Below are 23,286 nucleotides of genomic sequence, written 5' to 3' on the forward strand. Positions count from 1 at the left end.
AAAATGGAAAATTCTCACCCCTTTCCTGGCAATCAAAGAGAGTCAAGAGAATTGTGCGGAGCACACTTGCTGGTGAAACATTGGCAATGTCTGATGGAATTGACAATACAATTTTTCTGTCCACACTGTTCTCAGAACTTACAACTGGTAATGCTGAACATGCTCCACCAATAATCTGTGTCACAGACAATCATTCACTGGCTGATGCACTAAAGTCCACAAAGTCTGTTTCTGAGAAAAGACTCCGCCTGGAGATAAGTAGTATCAAAGAACTCGTCCAAGCACAGAGAGTTGAGCGAGTACTGTGGTACAACACAAAAGAACAACTTGCAGACTGCCTTACCAAAAAGGGGGCATCAGCTTATCAGTTACTTAAGGCACTGAGTGAAGGACTATGGAAACTGTATTAAAACAAAGCCTATCTTTGAGTTCTACTCCTGAGCTTGTTGAAATGTACTAGGTCGTATCCTTGTTCTAATATGTGGTAGTACAGCATGTTCTGTTAGTATGTTTATATGAAGTTTTTTTTTTTTTTTTTTGTTTTTTTTTAAGAGAGAGAGGGAGTTTGTTAAGTTTAAGACATAAAAAATGTATTCATGCATATGTATAACCCTGTGCTGAATATTGTTAAAGTTTGCACATGACCGTTTACCAAAAGGAAAAGGGAACTCTTATTATGAAGTCCCCCGGAAGTGGGTGTGTGGTTGTTGTTTTTGTCCCCGAGCACGATGGCTGAATAAACGGGTGATCGTTGAACTACTGAAACGTGTATTTTTGTGTAACACGATAAATTCTCGATATAATGCTTAGGCGCTTTGCGTAATGCTGCGCATGCGTATTGCAGACCGGGCTTCTGGGTGCTTCACGCGGTAATGTTTACAGTCAGTGGCTGACAGGCTTGGAGGATCGGAGATAAGTGGAGCGATAAAAATGAGCAATAGTGAGGAAAACTCAGAGCTCACGGCCAGCTCGGAGGACACAGACATCGTTGACAAGTTAGTTCGCTCAACTTCAGTGGTTTGGAGATATTTTGGCGATCCCATCCGACATAAAACAGAGCGACGTGCGTGGACTGCTTATCATAGGTTTACGTTCACCACACGGAATTTAATTATTAAATTATCGTGCTTCTTCTAAGTTCTTCCATATAACATGCAGCCCAACACAGAGGTAAAGCTACATTGACTACATTCACACACAGGCTTATTACCTTGTTAGCTGTAGTGGGTGACTTATTTACAGCAGGCTAACGTTACCAAACTATAATCACTAAAACATCGGACTTGTACATCGCTATCATAATTGTTTGTCTTTGGTGATGTATTAATGACTCCGCATCGCCTGTATCAAAAGAGAAATAATGTCATCTGGTGTTTAAAATTAATAAAATAGACTAGACAGCCCTTACTGGAGATCCACAAATACTGAACTTTTCTCTCTCCCGACCAGCCCACTGTCGGTGAGGTGTGTTTGTGTGTGTGTGTCGGTGAGATGCACGGTGGACCAATCCACTGTGAGGCAAGAGAAGGGGCCTCAAAATGTTTCTTAAAACGCTTTTTTTTTTTGACCGTTTGCGTTTTTAGTGTTTTACTTAGACAATTATATTGAGCGTTTTTGTTCTATTTCAGCTGCGAAAATCGTTCACAGCAGAACCGCAACGCGTCTCACAGCAACGTGGGTAAATGAACGATTCAGTGTTTGAATGAATCGTTTGAATGAACGACTCAATGACTCGCTCATTAAGACGGCCACCTGCTGCCACCTACTGGTGGTTTAATTGGATCTTTAAACATACTTTCCAACATGTCTTATTTGTCTATTCAAAACTACAAATCTCAAAACATTATTTAATGCTGTTGTAATTTTTCAGTGTAAATTATTTAATTTGAATGGTAACAGCCCTTATAGTGTTTTATTTTAATTTAATGTATTGATCAAAATTACAAATATAAAATGAAACATGAAGCTTAGCCTATATTTAACAAGATTAAGGGAAAATGCCCTTTATAAAAGGTGAAAATATCACAAATTTCAAATGATTCAATAAAAATAAAAACCACAAATATGCAGATTTAAATATGTCAAAGCTGACTGAACACTGGTGAGAATATTGCTTCAGAATAAATTATATTTACAACACACACACACACACACACACACACACACACACACACACACACACACACACACACACACACACACACACACACACACACACACTCACACTCACACACACTCAAACACACACACACACTTTTCCAGACAAGCTAATTTTTTACTTGGACAAGCTTGAACGATTTACTTGTTCGAAGGACAAGCACATGAACATGCTTAATTTCAAGCCCTATATAATGATATATTATTGATATATAGTGTTGAGTAAAAAAATGCTGACCACAGTTAAGATTTTAATAAATAAATCTACCTCAGTTTAAATAAATTGTTCACTTGTTTGTCATGTTTTGACAATAAAGGATAGTTTAAAACCACAGCTAACTGTCTGTTTTCTACATTTTTCACTCAGGAGCAAAAATATGCCTTTAAACTTTAAAGAAATAAAGATTTTACATTTATCGTGATATTTATCGATATCGACTGATATGGTAAATTATATCGTGATAATTTTTTTGGGCCATATCGCCCAGCCCTACTTACACCTCTGTAAAATGAATAGCCTATAAATCAGATCTTCAATTTCCATGGTATAGCCTATATTTAACGGAGTTCACAGCAACGAAAGCAAAAGATTCAAGATGCATTGTATTCAGCAGCTCATTTCAAATTCAAAGACCGCAATATGAGAGAGCGACCTAAGCACTGTCAATATCATTTATTAATTTTTATTGAAGATTGTGTTTTTAAGCATCTGAGATAGGGCTGAACGATATTCTGTTTTAACATCGACATCGCGATGTGCGCGTGTGCGATAGTCACATCGTCGGAACATGCGATGTGAAGGGTAGTAGTATTTTTTTACGGTCTATGGTAGTAGTAGTAAGGAAGCACACAGTAAACACGAGTTTGTTGCTGGAGTGACATGCATGTTCCTCATGCCTGCACAGTGATTGGTTCGCTGTGCCGCTGCTCACCGCTCAAACATTCGAAGAGGGAAAAAAAAGGTTCGTACCAGAAATCATCTTTTTGGGACTATTTTGGCTACATAAAGGAGGATGTTGAACAAAAAGAGGTACTTTGCATGGAGTGTCTTGTGGCCACAAAACAAGAAAACACCACCAATTTGTCTGATCACTTAAAACGGCACCACAAAGCTCTCTACGACGAATACAAAGCAGGGCTCGACATTAACACTTGTACGGGACATGTGGGTGTTTTGAAGGGACAAGTGAAAGAGAATTTTACTTGCCTGACGGACAAGAGCCGGATTAAAACAAAAAATAACTAACGAATCACCAAAATGCAAGAATGTTTGTGCATTAATTTAGTTTAAGTGGCGATCGGTTGTGGATAATATATAATGAACTGATGATAATAAGGTCGCGCTGTTGACGCTCGTGCAGCCTCTCGAGGAGAAATCACAACACTAGAGCGTTTTCCTGAATACCATCACGACTGAAAATGACACTGATTTCATATGACAGTTCCATAAACAACTTATTAACAATCACTTAGTCACTTACATTTTAGATGCAATATTTAGTGTTTTTGTTCTATTTCAGCAGTGATAATCGTTCATAGCAGACCCGTAACACGTCTCACTCATAGCAACAAGTGTGAACGATTCAGCGTTCGAATGAATCGTTTCAATGAACGACTCAGTGACTCACTCATTAAAACGGTCACCTGCTGCCACCTACTGGAGGTTTAGTTTCATGTTTACACATATTTTCCAACATTTATTTTTGTCACTTGTATTGAAGCTTGCTTATTAGTGAAATTATTAATATCACGGAATGGTAATTATTGATTTTAGCCTGGATTGATGGCTCTCAATATCGCAATATATATCGTTGGGGAAAAAATATCGCAATGTAATTTTTTTCCAATATCGTGCAGGCCTAATCTGAGACTTAAGCCGCGTTTCCACCACAGGAACTTTACCCAGGAACCAGGAACTTTGGGTGGTACTCGGTGTGTTTAGACCGCAGGAACCAGAGTCTAAATGAAGTTCCGGGTAAATATTTCCCCCTCCAAACGGCCCTGCTCGCGGGGTAGTACTTTTTCAAAGTTCAGGAACTTTCGAGGGCGGGACTTGGGCGATGAACATGCTGATTGGCTTAGCTCACGCAGCCTTTTATTTCAACAGGCATTTTTAAAAGTCTTTTGCGAGGTTCGGTCTACGTTCAGTAAATATCAGTCTTGCTCTCTGTCTGATGGCGCGCGTTCGTCTAAGCCATCTCACGTTCAATGTCCGTAATAGCTGATAATATACATTGTCATTTTAAATCTAGCTTTACAAGCTTTCTGAATATGCTGCTGAATCTGCATATTAGTGCTTTTTTCTGTCGTTGTTAATTACCTCTTTAGTAAACCTATACATAACCAGCAAAAGCAGCACAGCTTGAATCTCTTCCATACTCGTTATATATTTTTTTTCATCATGTAAACGACCTGACGGATTACTTTTAAGTGTGCGTCCTTATATGACGAGACAGCACGCGCCGCACCGCGCTCATGTTGACAAGAGAGGAAAGCTCATTTTTCTGAGGGGTAAACTTTTTATTTCGTAAGTTATGAAGATAATGTTGGAGTAATGACATGGCGTATATTGCCCCGGGCAGTTTTTACTTTAACTGCGCCTGACAGAAGAATTTTTTTTTTTCCTGAGATTATTACACTTTACAACAAATAAATAGCTTATATAATGCCATTAAGAGTTGCTATGGCCTCAGTTAACACATTCCAGCTGCTGGAGAAAACAGCGTTGACATTTTTGATGCGGCAGACAAACTGCATGTGACAAAATGATTGTGATTGAAAGTCATCACATGTAAACACCAGATCGGTTTAGAGAACGTCTCAGTCGCGCAGTCGCTTGCAGTCCTGCATCACCGGACTAATTTGCCAAATCTTCTCGCAACTTTATCGCGGTGGAAACGCAGACAGCTGCAGGTCTGGGGGGGAGAAAAGTTCCTGTAAAAAAGTTCCTGGTACAAATTGTTCCGGGTAATTTTGGTGGAAACGGGGCTTTATTTTAAGTTTCATTTACGGCTATTTGCGTTGGCTTACTTTACTCATTTGCAGCGATGCGTGTTGCAGCACCATCTATCTGACTACATAACACGCTCTCACACACGTTTATTTTTTAACCATTTGCCACGAGTAAAATTTACAAATTTAAACAATTTACACATTTAAACAACCAGACACATTTACACTTGTCCGGTTTTGTCTGAAATGCTTTCATACTACCTTCTGAATTGGTTTGTTTTAGTAATCAGAATTAAATACGTCTCGAAAGATTCTCGGAAGGTATTTAGGCCTACTGGTCATTTTGCAATCAGATAGATACCTGGGCAGAGAAAACGAATAAAGGAACCAGTTGTAAAAAGGTCATAACTCTAGCAGCTGCTGAAGAAAGGTGCGCTGCTGCTGGCGTGGACTCTTTAACCCTAAAAATGGGTCGCATAAGCTATTATGGTCTCATGTTGTTTCCACCAGCACAGCACATTGTTTCTTTTAATTAATAAAATAAATATAAAATGAAGGAGAAGCCTAAAAAAGGTCAGAAGTCCGGCCTGCGTTTAGGTATGAAGTGAAAATTGACCCGAAGCCCGGTCCTAGGGGAGTATAAAAAGTCGGGTCTGTCGGGCTCTAGTGTGAATTTAGGTTCTGTTGTTGAGCTTTTCTGTATGTTCTCCTGTTTTCACAATAAAATAAACACATGAAAAAAGTATTTAATGGGTCAAAGACTCGTCAATTGTATTATGTAATGCCAATTCAAAATTATAATCTTATCAGTTAAAGGCTAATAATCGATTAATGAGCATCGAATGTCGCTCGGGAAAACTAACATCCCTAGTCTAAAGTGAATGTAAACATCTGCATTATAGCCTAATAAAAGAATCAGTGAAGTCATACAGGGAAGAATAGGCTATGTAGCCTATGCAGTTTTATTTTTCCATGTGATTATTCCATTTCTTACTTGAATGCTGCTTTTAGGTATATCTATACTTTACCTGGAAAATTTAAAGCACTTTATTTCATTTGCATCTTTCTTTTATTATTTTATTGTATTGTTTATTTTTTTAGCCTATACTGAGTTATCATTGCCTTCTGCAATAAAATTGAATGAAACAAGGAAAACAATTCAGAATAAATGTTAGTTACAAGGGTGGATGTGTAATATAGCTAGTGTAAGAATATGTAGTATACTCCTGAACAAAATCTTAAGACCAGGGGATGTATTGCAAGTTTTACACATTTCGCACTTGTGGATCATAACTGGGTTGTAAGTGCTACTTCAAAATGCCAAAAGAAGAAACGGGAGCAAAAGACAAAAAACAGAGAGTAGGCAATTTATTGAAAACAGCATTTAAACTCAAACAGGCGGTTCATCAGCTTATCAAAAGTTTAAGACCATAGCTAGGGCTGGGCGATATGGCCGAAAATTCATATCCCGATATAGCTAATTTGATATCCCGATAACGATATGCATAACGATATAGCAATTTTTCTGTTAATTCAGTTTATGAATAGTCTATACAAAATTGCAATGTGGAAATGCAGTTTAAATGATATACAAAACAAATAAAGGTAGTATGGACTACATTTTTATTTTATTTAGAACCTTTTTTCAAGCAAGACTGTTGGTAAAGTTAACACCTGCCTAGGGATGTTAACCGATGACCGTTTGACCGATGGTTGACCGTATCAACGCTAACCGATCAAAGTTGTCAGTTGAAAAAAAAAAAGTGATCTCTAAATTAGGCTATTATACAGTGGACTAAACGCTACTACAGTTAGCCATCTCATTCCAAAATCTTTTGGTGTGAAGTGAACATATCCCTCGCACTCAATTTTTCATAACTCGTCTGTTTGTACTTAATAAACCAATAAAAACATTTGGCGCGAGGTCACAGCGTTTGGGTTTGCGCGCTCACAAGGTTTGCAAAAAGTAAACAGGGCAGGCTAAACACTCGAGGTTAGAGCCAGAGCAGATGACAGTATGAAGCGTGCATTTCGCTTAAGATGGGCTTACATTTGGAAATGTATGTTACATCTACATTTCAGTGGTAACACATAAGGTGTTGATCGTCTTTCTTTATTATTGTTAGCTCTAACTCGAACTAAAGCGGCGTCTCTTCGGAGCTGTCATTTTCTTAAATGAGCCGTGGCAATGTTACAAATGAGCTTCTAACGCTAGACAAATGCCTTTATTTTCAACACGATCACCTTGTACCCAAACCATTTAGAAACTAAAGAGCCATTTGTCCTCAGATTACAAACAAGCTCCTCGGCGGCGCGTTTGCGGGACTCGTGTTTCGCGCTGTGGGGGATTTAAAAAAAAGTGACGTGAGTGGAAGGGAGGCGGCAGAGCGCGCGCGCGCGCGCGCGTGTGTGTGTGTGTGTGTGTCTGTGTCTGTGTGTGAGAGAGAGAGAGAGAGCAGGAGCGCGGCTCGCGGCTGTTATTTCAAATAGCGCAGCATATTTTAAACTAATCGGTTAACCGGTTTCAACCGGCTAATGAGGCTCGGTGGTCGGTCAAGAAAAGGTTTAGTTTTCGCCATCCCTACACCTGCCATTAAAATATTTCAATATATGGCTGGTGTGCCAGCGTCTGTGTCTGAAGTTTGTTTTGAGCGCTTATGCCACCACTCTGGCATAATTACTCTGAGAATTACCCTGGTCTGAACCGCGTCTACTACTCCATGTTTGTTGTTTAAGTATTGCAGCGTGCATGGGCATGCCGTGGCGTGAGGTGCATCTTGACATAAAATTCTGCCGTAAACGCCTTATCGTGGCGTAAGCGATAGAGCCTTATATAAAACGATAGACATTTTCTATCATCCAGGCGATATATTTCGTCATATCGCCCAGCCCTAACAATAGCCATAAAAAGGTCAAATCTGCACAAAAATATGGCTTTCATGTCATTGTTCTTAAAGCAGTCCTTCTGTCAAGATCTTCTGATGGCAAAGGCTAAAAGGCTTTCTCTCTTTGAACGTGTCATGATTGTTGAGCTGCACAAGCAAGGCCTCTCGCAAAGCGCTATCGCTGTTGAGGTTGGATGCAGTAACAGTCATTTTACATTTCTTAAAAAATCCTGAGAGTTATGGGACAAAAAAAGTCAAGTGGTAGACCCAAAAAGATTTCACCTGCACTGAGCCGCAGGATCCGACGGGTTGTCTGTGAAGACACAGGTCGATCCTCAACCCAAATTAAGGCCCTTACTGATGCTGATTGCAGCCCAATAACCATAAGACGTCATCTGCTAGAGAAGGGCTTCAAGAACAAAAAGCGTCTTCAAAGGCCACGTCTCCTCCCACGACACAAGCTTGCCCGTTTGGAATTTGCAAGATGGTACCAAAAACATGGGACATTGAAAGGTTGAAGAAAGTTTTATTCTCTGACGAGATTTTTTTTACCTGGATGGTCCTGATGGCTTCCGACATTACTGGCATGACAAGGAGATCCCACCTGAGATGTTTTCTACGCGGCACAGTGGAGGAGGCTCCATCATGATCTGGGATGCTTTTTCCTTCAATGAGAAAATGGAGCTTCAGGTTGTGCAGGGGCGTCAAACGGCGACTGGCTATGTGGATCTGTTGCAGTGGGCATCCCTCTTGACCGAGGGCCCTGTCTGTGCGGTAATGACTGGGTCTTTCAACAGGACAACACTGCAATTCACAACGCCCGCCTGACAAAGGACTTCTTCCAGGAGAATAACGTTGCTCTTTTAGACCATCCTGCGTGTTCCCCTGATCTAAATCCCGTCGAGACATTTGGGGATAGATGGCAAGGGAAGTTTTCAAAAAATGGACATCAGTTCCAGACTGTGGAGACCCTTCGTGAAGCCATCTTCACCGCATGGAGCAACGTTCCCTCCAGCCTCCTGGAAACAGTCGCAACAAGCATATCAAAACAAGTTTTTAAAGTGATCAACAAGAACTGTGGGGCTACTCACTACTGAGTCCTTTTTTTAAAATTTTTTGTTCTGTTGTGCATTTATTTTTGGACTATGGTCTTAAACTTTTGATCAGCTGATGAACCGCCTGTTTGAGTTTAAATGCTGTTTTCAATAAATTGCCTACTCTCTGTTTTTTGTCTCTTGCTCCTGTTTCTTCTTTTGGCATTTTAAAGCAGTACTTATAACCCGGTTATGATCCACTAGTGCAATGCATCCCCTGGTCTTAAGATTTTGTTCAGGAGTGTATTACATATATACAAAATATATATATACAAAACACACACACACACACACACACACACACACACACACACACACACACACACACACACACACACGTCCTTCTCAAACAATTAGCATATTGTGATAAAGTTCATTATTTTCCATAATGTAATGATAAAAATTAAACTTTTTTATATATTTTAGATTCATTGCACACCAACTGAAATATTTCAGGTCTTTTATTGTTTTAATACTGATGATTTAGGCATACAGCTCATGAAAACCCAAAATTCCTATCTCAAACAGTTTGCATATTTCATCTGACCAATAAACGAAAAGTGTTTTTATTACAAAAAAAGTCAACCTTCAAATAATTATGTTCAGTTATGCACTCAATACTTGGTCGGGAATCCTTTTGCAGAAATGACTGCTTCAATGCGGCGTGGCATGGAGGCGATCAGCCTGTGGCACTGCTGAGGTGTTATGGAGGCCCAGGATGCTTCGATAGCGGCCTTAAGCTCATCCAGAGTGTTGGGTCTTGCGTCTCTCAACTTTCTCTTCACAATATCCCACAGATTCTCTATGGGGTTCAGGTCAGGAGAGTTGGCAGGCCAATTGAGCACAGTAATACCATGGTCAGTAAACCATTTACCAGTGGTTTTGGCACTGTGAGCAGGTGCCAGGTCGTGCTGAAAAACGAAATCTTCATCTCCATAAAGCTTTTCAGCAAATCTCCTGATAGCTAGCTGCATTGACCCTGCCCTTGATAAAACACAGTGGACCAACACCAGCAGCTGACATGGCACCCCAGACCATCACTGACTGTGGGTACTTGACACTGGACTTCAGGCATTTTGGCATTTCCTTCTCCCCAGTCTTCCTCCAGACTCTGGCACCTTGATTTCCGAATGACATGCAAAATTTGATTTCATCCGAAAAAAGTACTTTGGACCACTGAGCATCAGTCCAGTGCTGCTTCTCTGTAGCCCAAAGTGTCTTGACCTGGGGATTGCGGGACCTGTAGCCCATTTCCTGCACACGCCTGTGCACGGTGGCTCTGGATGTTTCTACTCCAGACTCAGTCCACTGCTTCCGCAGGTCCCCCAAGGTCTGGAATCGGTCCTTCTCCACAATCTTCCTCAGGGTCCGGTCACCTCTTCTCGTTGTGCAGCTTTTTTTGCCACACTTTTTCCTTCCCACAGACTTTCCACTGAGGTGCCTTGATACAGCACTCTGGGAACAGCCTATTCGTTCCGAAATTTCTTTCTGTGTCTTACGCTCTCGCTTAAGGTTGTCAATGATGGCCTTCTGGACAGCAGTCAGGTCAGCAGTTTTACCCATGATTGCGGTTTTGAGTAATGAACCAGGCTGGGAGTTTTTAAAAGCCTCAGGAATCTTTTGCAGGTGTTTAGAGTTAATTAGTTGATTCAGATGATTAGGTTAATAGCTCGTTTAGAGAACCTTTTCATGATATGCTAATTTTTTGAGATAGGAATTTTGGGTTTTCCTGAGCTGTATGCCTAAATCATCAGTATTAAAACAATAAAAGACCTGAAATATTTTAGTTGGTGTGCAATGAATCTAAAATATATGAAAGTTAAATGTTTATCATTACATTATGGAAAATAATGACCTTTATCACAATATGCTAATATTTTGAGAAGGACCTGTGTGTGTATGTGTGTATATATATATATATATATATATATATATATATATATATATATATATATATATATATATATATACACACACATACATACTAGGTAGGGCTGCACGATACTGGAAAAAAATTACATTGCGGTAAAAAGAGGCAAAGTACCTCTTTTTGTTCAACATCCTCCTTTATTTAGCCAAAATAGTCCCAAAAAGATGATTTCTAGTACAAACCTTTTTTTTCCCCTCTTCGGATCCTCTTCGTCGCGCATTTTAGCAGTGAATGTTTGGCCGTGAGCGGTGAGCAGCGGCACAGCAAACCAATCACTGTGCAGGCTCGCGGAACGTGCATGTCACTCCAGCAACAAACTCGTGTTTACTGTGTGCTACCGTTCTCTTAATACACCATGGGCTACTACCCTTCACATCGCCAGAACATGCGATGTGAAGGGTAGTAGCCCATGGTAGTCGCACATCGCGATGTCGATGTTAAAACAGAATATCGTTCAACCCTAATACTAGGGGTGTGCATGAATATTCGAATATTCTTTCTATAATTAATATTCGAAAGCTAAAAATACTATTCAAATTTTACCTCGTTGATTTGCTGGCTGTAAATGCAATGAATCTATGAGAAATCCCTCTAAATATTGCAGTTATAACTAAATCCACTGGGTGGCGCTGTGGAGCGGGTAAATAAGTTGAGTGTATTTGATCACGTCATCTGCCTCGCGATGTTTGGAATTACTTAGATGACAATTGAAAATGATCTTAAAATGGAGTTAATTTTGATAAAATCAGTTAATGAAACTAAGTTATCATATCACCAGAACAACGAGAATCACATGGAATCCAAACACTAGCCGAGTTAGGAAAGAGCCCATTGCTGCATTCACGAGTGCAGGTAAGCGTATCTGTACTCTGAGTGAGAGCAAGATAACTTGTGATAGCAAAAATGTTCTCGAGACAAATGCTTCCAGAAGTATGCTGAACAGAAAACCCAGTGCTTCACTTAAAGGTCCCATGGCATTAAATATTTATTTGATGAGGTTTTTCAACATTAATATGAGTTCCCCTAGCCTGAATGTTGTCCCTAAGTCGCTAGAAATTTTGATCAGTATAAAACGAGATCTGGCTGTCTTTCTCTGCCTTTGAGAAAATGAGAGCTCAGATGAGCTGATCTTGAATTCTCCTGTTATGACGTCATACCAGGAAAGGTTTCCGCCCCTTCCTCTGCTTTGCCCGCCCAGAGAATTAGTAGAGAAAGGAGTCAGTTTATCATTAGTTGTCAGCAGCACAGGCTTTACTATACGGATTCAACAGCACCACCACAAATAGTGAGTAGCGGTAAAAAGGATTCCTCCTTCAGGTACAGGGACAGTGTGAACGTAGAGAGAACTGGGTCCTTTTTCACTTGGTTCACTTCTTGGTCCACTTAAAGGAGTCTGAGTTTGGTTCTTTTTAAAAGGAACCAAGTGTGAAAACACCCTTAAAGTGCCCATATTATGCTATTTTAAAGGTTTCCAATTTTGTTTTGGATAGGGATGCACCGATCTGATACTCGGGATCGGTATCGGCTCCGATCTGCCATTATTTGCCGGATCGGGTATCGGACAGACAGGACCGATCCAAATTCGATACTGTGCTCATAATATTCTGTTATTGTTAAGCCCCAGCGCCCCACAAAAGGCACAAAAACCTTATAAAGCATCAACGATTCGTGCACTATATTATAAGTGTTCTGAAGCCATTCCATCGTTTAATGCGAGTACAGATTAGTTCACGTCAATGCTTCCCTCCACTGCGGCTGTCAGTCACTCTCCATTCAGCTTTAAACTGTCGCGTTCGGTTACGACACTCAACACGATGAAACTTTCCAAGATTATTTATTGTTTGTTATTATGCTTGATCTGTAGATAACGCTCTAACGTTATGGTTTCTCAAAAAAATGGCTATCTGCTGGCGTTTATTGCTGTAAACCGTGTTACTTTCTAACTTACCGGGTGTCAGTTAGATCACAACACTGGACTAGTAATTATACTGTTTTTTCACACACAGTAACTGAAATGTTAAACTGTTAAAATAAACGGCTTATAAGAATACTGCATAGATATACTGTCTATATCTTGTTTTAAACTTCTCGATGCAGCGTCTATGACTGTGGCTGTGAGCATGTGACTCCGTGTTGCTTCAAGCGCATCATCCTGCGCACGGGATGCGCATAAGCGCTTTGTGCCGCTCTGTATTATGCTACTGTTGCGCTATGAAAGCCTTATTAATAGCCTGTCTTGTTCTGCTCTATCTACATACATTATACATTTAAAATAAATGCAATTTCTTAGTATATAGGCCCTATTTCTATAAATATATTTACTTGTTTTTCATGAATATATTTTGTGAAACATATTTTACCAGATTTACAGCTACAGTTATTCACTTTTGTGGTTTCCTTTATTTTTTTCCCAACTAAATGTTTAGATTTTATACAATTATTGTGCACTCGTGATTTTATAACTTTTGCTGCTGTATTATTCACTAATCTAATTTATTCAATTCTACACACTAAGGCTTAGAAGTTCTACATAGACAAAACTGCATTGGTATCAGATCGGTTTAGTATCTGTATCGACCGATATTCAAAATGTTTAATATCGGATTTGATCGGTTCTGGAAAAATGGTATCGGTGCATTCCTAGTTTTGGAGGTCTCCTGTAGTAGGTTTACAAGCATCCAAGGTCAAAAACACTTTTTCTCATAATATATACTACACATCACCTTATTTCTCAAAGAGGTTAAAAACGGTCTGTCCGAAGATTGTCTCTCTAAACCCCTTCTTTTCGAGAGCATACTCTGCTCTGATTGGCCCAGATGGCCCAGTCTGTTGTGACTGCATCCAGAGGCTTAACGCATAGTTATTGAAACCATATTGGTGTCGTTTTTCCGTATTAGTTAAATTCAAGTTCTCATCCTTTGGAAGAGCATGCAAAGTGGATTTGCAGCACAAAAAACAGCATCATCTTGACATGTTAAAAACATGAACCAAACTCCTCTGCGATTATCTTTTATTCGTAGTTTGTCAGTGCAGGACAGCTCTTCAATCAGTAGTAAACGCAGCTCCATTGTTAATCTCCATCTATTGTTTAGCCCTAAAACCTAAATTCGTGCAGGAGGTAAGACTGGAATCACTGAAGATTAATTTTCATGCACTTTAATATTTAAACTTTTGCAGACGTTTTACATTCACAAACTATATTACACACTGCATGAAAGGGAATATTTGAGAAGGCACTTTAAAACATTTGCTTTTAGTGTTGTATACATTTAGACAAATGATAGAATTTTAATATCAGAAAATAATTTTCAGCTTATCAGTATCAGAAAAGAACATTGATATCATTGCATTTCTCTGAAATTAAAAATGATAAATTGGTAGTAAGCAAAAAGCCTCACTTTAGTTTAGGGATGTGCGAGACTAGCCGACTAGTCGATTAAACTATAGCGCTGCTGCTAAGTTGACTTGGAAAATACTCGTCATTTAGAAAAATATTATAATTTTTTTGCACATTTAGTGTGTTTTACTTTACATGTTTGAAAAGGATATGTTTAAATTGCTGTCATGTTAATGTAACATCTTGAAATTAATGTTTTATTTTGAAAAGTGTAGCAAAACAATAAATCCAGCAAAACAAAATCATTTAATTGTAGCCTAGGTTTTGCATGCGTTGTTTTACTCTGTGACGCTAGTGGCAGGTTCAGAGAAATCTCAACTTGGAAGATGAGCAAGGTGAAGGAGGATTTTGAAAGCTTACACACTTTTTACAGGTTAGTTTGAAAGCTTGCTTGGGCTTTATACTACCGGTTATGACGGACATATGGTATGAAATTTTATATCGGATTAAAGAAACATTATGAAACTTACTTTACACTTGAACAGTTGCTCTATCAACATCCTTATGAAAAAAATGGTTATAGTTGTCAGTAGTACATGTCAAGCTTTTTTTTGAGCCCCTGCCCCTTTGAAAGCGTAAGTGAAAGTGCCCTTTTCGATCACACCACAGTGCCCCTGCGAATGCGATTTCCACCCCCCCCCCCCCCCCCCCCAAACCCTAATTAGAAATTGGACCCCATTGACATGCATTATATGCGCAATGGTTGGAGTTAAAACTCTTAATTTGTGTTCTACTGAAGACAAACACACCTACATCTTGGATGCCCTGGGGGTGAGCAGATAAGCATCAAATTTTCATTTTTAGGTGAACTATACCTTTAAGAATTCTAAACGTTTTATGTTTAGGTTTAAATATGTAAATGAGGTATCTAATTAAATAGCCACTCGTTTGCATATATTTCTAGAATAAAAATCTGATGTCAGGTTCAAAATCTTGTTCCTTTTTTGACATTAAAGTCAAAAGTTTTTAATGGGGGATTGGATGTCTTTTTTTATCAGTCAGTAAATCAGAAAATATTGTCAACAGCCAGAAAAAGTTAATTTTCACTTTTTGAACAAATTCAGGCACATTTATTTATGTGTGTGTGTATATATATATATATATATATATATATATATATATATATACATATATATATACATACATACATACATACATACATACATACATACATACATACACACACACACACGTATATATATAAATTAATTTTTTTATTATTATTTTTTAAATATACATCTGGGATTCAGTATCGGCCAATACCAATCCAACACTAAAATAAAAAAGTGCTGAATTACCTAATAAACAGTAGATGCCTCTCTGTGTGTAAGAGACTGGGATCATTCTTTTGTGAAAGGCATCAAGCAGGCTTGACTTAAACATTACTTTCTTCACTTTGAAAAATAAAATTACAAACAGACACAAATGTGGTGAATTATTTATTAAATAGTTGTGCACCAGTGCATTAATAGCTTTACTAGTAGACCTTCAAAATAAACAGGAGTCAGGCTAACTCCTTTATCCATGACTTTGTCATGTATTCATGAAAAGCAAGTAACCACATTTATAGATAAACTGTATACTATAAAATTAAAATACATTTCTTTTACATTTATAGTGCAGCATTTTAAGAAGTAGCAACATATGACAGATTGACAGAACAAGAAAGGCTATTAACAATCTTTCATTGAGCAAAAGTATTATAATATGAAAGGCTCCAATACAAGTAGGCACAATGGTGCGCAGGATGATGAGTTTGAAGCAACATGGAGTCACAGCGTGCAATGTGGAGTCCGCATTGAAGTTCAAAACACAAAGGGGGAGATATTGATGTGTAATGTAATATACTGTACCCATGAAATAGTTTATTGAGCCTTTTCTTTTAACTGTTGTACATTTCAGTTACTGTGTGTGAAGAATAATTATAGTGATCTACTCGCGTAATATCCAATTTGGACCGGTCTCCTCTGACCAAGACCCAATTCTGCAAAAATGGCAGTATCGAAGACGATACCCGATCTGAGTATCGGATCAGAGCATCCCTAATTATTTTAGATGTTTCCTTTCCACTAATCTGAAAAAACACTTTATGAAAAGCCAAAAAACACAATCTTAAAATTGACAGATGCATGGAAAAAACAACAACCGTTTTTGCCTGTGTTGTCACCCCTTAAATGGTTATGAAATTGGTCGTGCATTTGCTCAAAGTGATGGGCTACAGACAGACCCGTGAGTTTCATCAACACTGCTGTTGTCTGTTTGTTTGTATATAGGTTCATGGTGGGATGCGGCCGCTGTGATGACTGGTTTCATGGGGATTGTGTGGGTCTGGATCTGGCTAAAGTTCAGCAGATGGAAAAGGAGGACCAGGAGTATGTGTGCTTGAAATGCTGTGCTGAAGAGGATGGGAAAACCGGTTCCCAGGCCACAGAGCAGTCAGACGACAAGTTATCTGCTAAACAAAAACAGAGACCCCAGCAGTCGGTCACCGCAGGTGGAATACGACCCTTCCGAAAAGTAAGCAAACAAGTTATTCAGTACTAGACTATAAAGCATTATGGTTACATGCATGGTTAATAAAAATGTATGCATTTGTCATCATAAAATTAAGTATCTTTATTTTAATTTTTACTCATTAAGCCTTATGTAACCGACATGCATGAAATTATAGACAATGTATAATTATCCTTCCTATATTATGCCTCAAATATTAGTCAAATTAGCAATAGTGTGTCATTGGCTCTAATCAGATCAACCAAAGGGAATTAAAGGAACTGAGTTTGTGCTAATGAAAACTCTGGCACAGGAAAAACTTCAAAAACAATATAATTGGTCCTCAAGGGGAAAAACAATAATTAAATAAAAAGTATGATATGACCCCTTTACTTGGAAGAAACATAGAATCTGATTTGTCCTATATCAAGCTAGTGAAAAAAAACAGTTACGTGACGGTTGCTTGTGGTAGATTTACAAAGTCATATTTTGTTCTGCCCTTTCTGATTTAGCTTTTGATTTGTGGTATCCACCAGCTTTCTTTAAAAGGGTTTGTACATATCTGACTCTATATTTTTTTACACATGGGTGTAAGGTGGTTAGTTAGCTTTCACTCATTGCAGGTGAACGGTTCTTCACAGTTATGTACACATGGACAAGTGTGTTACACACTCACGTACAAATTTGCAACTACAACTGATATGGCCACTTGAATTAGTTTTGATCATCAATAGCACTGGACTATATTGTAATATTTTTATTTTAAAAAGATTTTTGTTATATGTAGGAGGTAGGCGAAAGACGACCTTCAGAAGACTCAGCGTCAAGGGGTATGGATATTATTATTATTATTTTATACACCATATTTATTGTGTATAAAGTGTTTTTAATTGTTACCAATAATAATTTTGAGTTTATATTTTTGCAGGACCAAATGTAAAGCATGAGGCAAAGAAAGTTAAAATATCCCATGTAAGCTCAAAGAAACCGTCCACTGGTCAAATCAGGCGAAGCGTTCGGGACTCACTGGAGGAGATTCTCTTGAAACGGTGTGTGAATGTGATTTTTGGTAGCTTGCCAGTAAAGTCAGTCAATAACTTTTCCTCTTGTTTTTATTATGTGTGTAATGTTAAGTTGTTCCAATGTTTTATCCTCTCATCTCCCGTCTTATAGACTGAAAGACTCTGATTTGAAGATTTCATCGGACAAGCCTGCTGAGTTGGCCAGAAGGATAGAGAAGGAGCTTTTTGCTCTCTTTCAGGGGGTTGACAGCAAATACAAAAATAAATACAGAAGTTTGACTTTCAACCTAAGAGATGCCAAAAATAATGTAAGTATTTTAAATAATGCAAGTTTTTTTCTGTGCAACCTATTTTCACTGAAAGTATTTGTACGAAAAGCAAGCATTTCTATCCAAATCTAATGCTGCTCTTTTGCAGGTGTTATTCAAACGAGTACTCAAGGGGGAAGTTTCCCCTGCGGATTTGGTGCGTATGACTGCAGAAGAGCTGGCCTCTAAGGAACTGGCTGCTTGGAGACAAAGAGAGAATCGTCATGTTAGTAAAACATTATAGCTCTGTTGCATTTCCAAAATATCATGGTTTGATTTTTAGTAGACAACATGGCATTTTCAAAGTTTTTAACTTACTTCGTGAAGTGAACTGCTGAGTATTTTCAGCAGAACACATTGTCCATCAGAAAAGTAGTTTAATATGTTTTTATATTTTTATATTGATTGTTAAATTATTGGTCTTTTTGTTGGCAGACAATTGAAATGATTGAGAAAGAACAGAGAGAAGTAGAGAGACGCCCCATTACTAAAATTACCCATAAAGGAGAAATTGAAATTGAGAATCAAGAGCCTGCCAAGGCACCAGAGGACACTGAGGCTGAGGTGAGATTTGGGACATTTTATGCTCCATTTTTAGCAACATTGTTTATGTTTTCCAACAAGGAAAAATAAAATTGTTGTCTAAATGTTCCTTCTGCATCTTCAGCCCGAGCCTGTGCCCAAAGCTGTGGAAGTGCCTGAGGAAAAACCGCCTGAGACTAAAGCTGACAGTCCCAAGAAATCTATAGATACCACCAACTTGCACAAGTCTCATCTGTTTGACCTTAACTGCAAAATCTGCACAGGTAAAACGGTTGACATAAAGTTCGGCTTCTGAAAAGTTTTTCTTGTGAAGAGTTAAATGGGCTACAGACTAAAATAAAATAAAAATCCCCTTAGGAGTACACTTCATAATTAAAGTCTGATAAATAGTCAAATAAGAAATTCTTTAGTCTTATCTTTAGTTAATTTGTTAAAGTAGTTAATCATTGTTAAAATTGTTAAAAATAAACTTCTTACCTCAAAGGATTTCAGAATGAGTTAGTATTTTAAAGGAAGTGTATGTAAGATTATGGCCAAAACTGGTACTGCAATCAAGTTCAAATGACTGCAGAGCGATGTATCCCCTCTCCTCTGACTCGAGGTTGCCAGATAGGCTGCAGGATCAGCCGTTTGTAGCTGCAGCTGTGGTAACTAGAGCAGATCTGGCAACCCGGACACCGAAACACTACTGATTGGTAGATAGGTGGAGGGTGGAGCTTCAGGCCAAAACACATGACAACATCAACATCAGTTGAGGGCTTCAACAACTTTTAAATGACAATATCCTGGCCGGACTACTGTTGTCAGTGATATAAGTATTTGAAAATAAAAGTATTTTGACATATCAGGGCCATTTTATGATTAATTAAAATACTTTTCTTACATACAGTTCCTTTAAAGTTATTGAATGTTTTAATGGCACAATGAACTTCATGTTTGTAAAGTTATCCTTTAAACGTTGCTGATGTTTCTGTGAAGGTCGCATGGCTCCACCTACAGAGGAAGCCGCTACAAAGGTGGTAAAAGTGTCCACAACAGTTGTGAGGAGGCAGTCTAGTGCGACAGACGAATCTCAGCACTCTACAACTACACCTACGTCAGCACTGATAGACGATCTGTCTTTAAGAGCCATGGAGGAAGGCCTCCTAAATTTTTTGCCTGAATCCAGGTAAGATTTCTAATTTAAACAAAACGGCTGTCTAAAAAAAAAACAAGATTTTAAATGAAATTTATGAAATTAAATTAATTTACTTTAGTAGGTCCGATGGTCTGAGTAGCAAAGAAGATACAGCTACTTTCCTCAGCAGCTTGGAGAGTCTGTGGGGCGGCTTTGTTGATATGCCGGCTGTGGCGAGGTTTCTTACAAAAGTTTATCCTGTCTCTGGAATACTGGAACCCCTAACACAGGTGAGTGACATTCTAATACTTTGAAGTGTGTCCTAAATGTGTCAGTCACACATTTGAACTGTTGTATTAGAACCATATCGAATTGTGTCTGCAGGATTTGCCGGAACACATCCAAGTAGGTGGACGAATTTCTCCTCAAATAGTCTGGGACTATGTCGAGAAAATCCGTGCTTCTGGGACAAAGGTGGGAATGATTTATCTTTTGATGCGTCATATTATGTATTTGACTATTTGAATGAGCTTTTTGTGATTTTTAAATGTTTATTCCCCAGGAAATTTGTGTTGTTCGCTTCACCCCTGACACAGAAGAAGATGAGATCTCGTACACTTTGTTGTACGCCTATTTTAGCAGCCGCAGGAGATACGGCGTGGTTGCTAACAACCGAAAACAAGTTAAAGACATGTATCTCATTCCTCTCGGATCCACAGAAAAAATTCCACACCAGATTGTTCCGTTTGATGGTCCAGGTAAGACTTTCTTTCCAGCTTAATTTGTAGGATCTGTATGATTTTTGCAAAAAATCTTTTATATTAATTGTGATGTTTCACATTGTAGGACTGGAGACCAATCGTCCGAATCTTCTTCTTGGATTGGTCATTCGCCAGAGACTGAAAAGGGACTTTGGGGTAATCCTGCCAAATGATGTCAGTGAAGCTTCAAATTTCTTGGCAGAAAGCAAATCTCAGGTCGACTACCCACAGAAAGCTCCTGTGGCTCAAGATGTGGAAAGAAGTTTTAACAGCGGTCCTGGGAGCACACGGAAAAAAGACACTGCAGACTTAATTAAGTCAGTCGTAGAAGAACCAATATTGGATATGGAGACAGAAGAGAATGTTTCTTTGCGCTTTCTTCCTGGTGTACTAAAGTTGCCTGGTAATGCAGCATCATCCTCAAGTGACAACGTGAAGAGTGACTCTACAACACCGGTGTCCAAGACTCCAGCAGTGGACAGTGAAAATCATGCAGCAATCCATCCTAAACCTACAGCCAGTGCTTCTCGACTTGACCGCTTCGTTATAAAGAAAAAAGATCACAAAGCTGTTAAAAGTGAACAGGTGTCATCCAGCTTGAGTCTGGAGACCAGCTCCGAAAAGAAAGAGAGTGGAGTCATACTTTCTCTGAGTGACAAACCTGCAGATGTTTCAACAGAGAGTTTTCTGTCTTCTCTTTCAACCACTAAACCCAAAGAAGAGACAGAAACCGGCAGCACAGCTGCACCAGCTACTCAAGAACCAAATGAAACCACTTCATCGGATGTATCAAAAGGCTCTGTTACTGAAGGATCTTGCTCTGTTCCCAAAAATGAAGCTGTATCAAGTCCCACCAATACTTTGAAGACATCTCCTCTTGGTATTTTAAAAAGGTTGTCTTCATCGGCTGAACCTACCGAGTTAAAACCGCAACAGTCGGAAAATAATTCAGAAAAGTCTCAGCAGAATGTTACTCTGCAACCATCTGCGCAACCCCCTGAAGAGTGTAAAGCCATAGAGGACATCCAAGCTATCACCACAATCTCATCAATTGGGAAGAACGAAGGTCTCAAGCTGTCTAGGACCTCTTCTTTTAACTCGAAAGTGTATAGTCCACCCATTTTTCATTCATATCACGCCGGTCGACCTGATCCCCAATATTACCCACCTCCAGCCAATCCTGCACCTTACTTACCCCTTCAACCACAGGGTCCTCCCCCTTTCCCGTTTCCTCCTGGTCCGCCGCCTCCCCAGATGTTCCCTCAAAGCGATCCTCGAATGCTCGCTCCACCTTGGTCTCAAGCCGTCCCTCCCCAAACTATCCCTGCACCTTCTCTGACGTACGAGTCCAGCTTGCCAACCTCTTCGCCCCTCAGCAAAGATGAGAAAAGTTCTGAGAAGTCTTACAGTGACCTGGGCGACAAGCCGTCCAGACGCTCCTCCGAAGAGACCTACAAGAAGGACAATAAAGATAGAGACCACTATGACAGACACCATCACAAAAGCAAGCACTACGACAGGGATCGGGAAAAACACAGGGAGAGAAGTCACAGTCATAAAGAGCACCGCTCGAAAGAGGACAGGTACGAGAGACCGAAAGAACGGCACCACAGCAGCAGCCATTACCGGGACAGAGACAAACACAGGCGGGACTCTGATTATGAGAAACACAAGAAGGACTCAAGAGACAGGCGTTCATGATCTCAGCATCAAATTGTTCCACCTACCTTAAATCTGTAACACAGTAGAAGAAAACTATTTATAAAGTTGCGAAATGATTTTTTGTATGAAAAGCAGCTAGTACCATTTCGTTTTGGAAATTTTAAAGATTTGTTTTTAAATGTAAATTTCCCTACCTGGCTTTTCAAATACCCCACTAACATTGTCTTCACAAGCAGCTGATTGTCAAGAAAATAAATCTACTGTTGTACGCAAAGTGCAATGAGATATGACATGCCATGGTTGAGAGCAGCTTCCTTTGCTTCACTTTTTATTTTTCCGTTTTAATTTTTCTAAATTTGGCTTCTTAAGTATTTTCTATGTTTCAGGTGACCAATATTTCTTTGTACATTTTGGCTTGTCACACAACATAAATGTGCATATTCAGCACATTGTGTTCATGTACAGTTCATAATAAAATGTTTTTATTGTTAGTAAAGCGACTGAAATGGAAGTCTTTGTTTCTTAAAGAGGCTTATTTTTCATTTTGCACTGTGGTTAAAAATAACACTTGAGATCACAGAAAAAAGGTACTGTATTTCAAAATAACAGAAAAAAAAGAAATTATTAAGACTACTTTGGGGGTAAATATAGGATTGCCTTTTATGATGAACCTGAAACAAAATGTCTCATTAAAGGCACAAATGCCATTTATTTATATATACATACATTGTCATTCAAATGTTTGGGAAAAGATTTTTAAACAATATAGATATATATTTTAAAATGTAAATTTATTGCTGTGATTCAATGTCATATGATCCTTCAGAAATCATTCTATTATGCTGCTTTGGTGCTTAAGAAACATTTCATAATATTGAGAACAGCGTTTATTACAACTAGCATGACATTTTGTGTCACCTTTTGTTGAGATGCACATCCATGTTGATTAGGATAATTCCCCCCCA

The 23,286-nt window shown here is 38.9% G+C and overlaps 1 protein-coding gene across 3 annotated transcripts in view; it reads left to right on the forward strand.

Moving 5' to 3' along the window:
* Window positions 1–22,944, forward strand: part of phf3 (PHD finger protein 3) — a 35,906-nt gene extending 12,962 nt beyond the window's left edge. For 2 of the 3 annotated variants that reach the window (XM_067422483.1, XM_067422484.1), the window contains exons 5-16: window positions 16,689–16,932; window positions 17,696–17,738; window positions 17,837–17,957; window positions 18,082–18,238; window positions 18,348–18,464; window positions 18,674–18,802; window positions 18,906–19,044; window positions 19,760–19,949; window positions 20,038–20,188; window positions 20,283–20,372; window positions 20,461–20,656; window positions 20,745–22,943. In XM_067422483.1, coding sequence (XP_067278584.1) covers window positions 16,689–16,932; window positions 17,696–17,738; window positions 17,837–17,957; window positions 18,082–18,238; window positions 18,348–18,464; window positions 18,674–18,802; window positions 18,906–19,044; window positions 19,760–19,949; window positions 20,038–20,188; window positions 20,283–20,372; window positions 20,461–20,656; window positions 20,745–22,360 — 3,193 coding nt within the window. In that variant the 3' untranslated portion in view covers window positions 22,361–22,943. Of the gene's footprint in view, window positions 1–16,688; window positions 16,933–17,695; window positions 17,739–17,836; window positions 17,958–18,081; window positions 18,239–18,347; window positions 18,465–18,673; window positions 18,803–18,905; window positions 19,045–19,759; window positions 19,950–20,037; window positions 20,189–20,282; window positions 20,373–20,460; window positions 20,657–20,744 lie in introns of all 3 variants that reach the window. The other variant, XM_067422485.1, reaches the window with a different exon arrangement.
* Window positions 22,945–23,286: the final 342 nt, after the last annotated feature.

This window comes from Pseudorasbora parva, chromosome 17, assembly GCF_024679245.1.
Source record: "Pseudorasbora parva isolate DD20220531a chromosome 17, ASM2467924v1, whole genome shotgun sequence".
NCBI classification, from domain to species: Eukaryota; Metazoa; Chordata; class Actinopteri; order Cypriniformes; family Gobionidae; genus Pseudorasbora; species Pseudorasbora parva.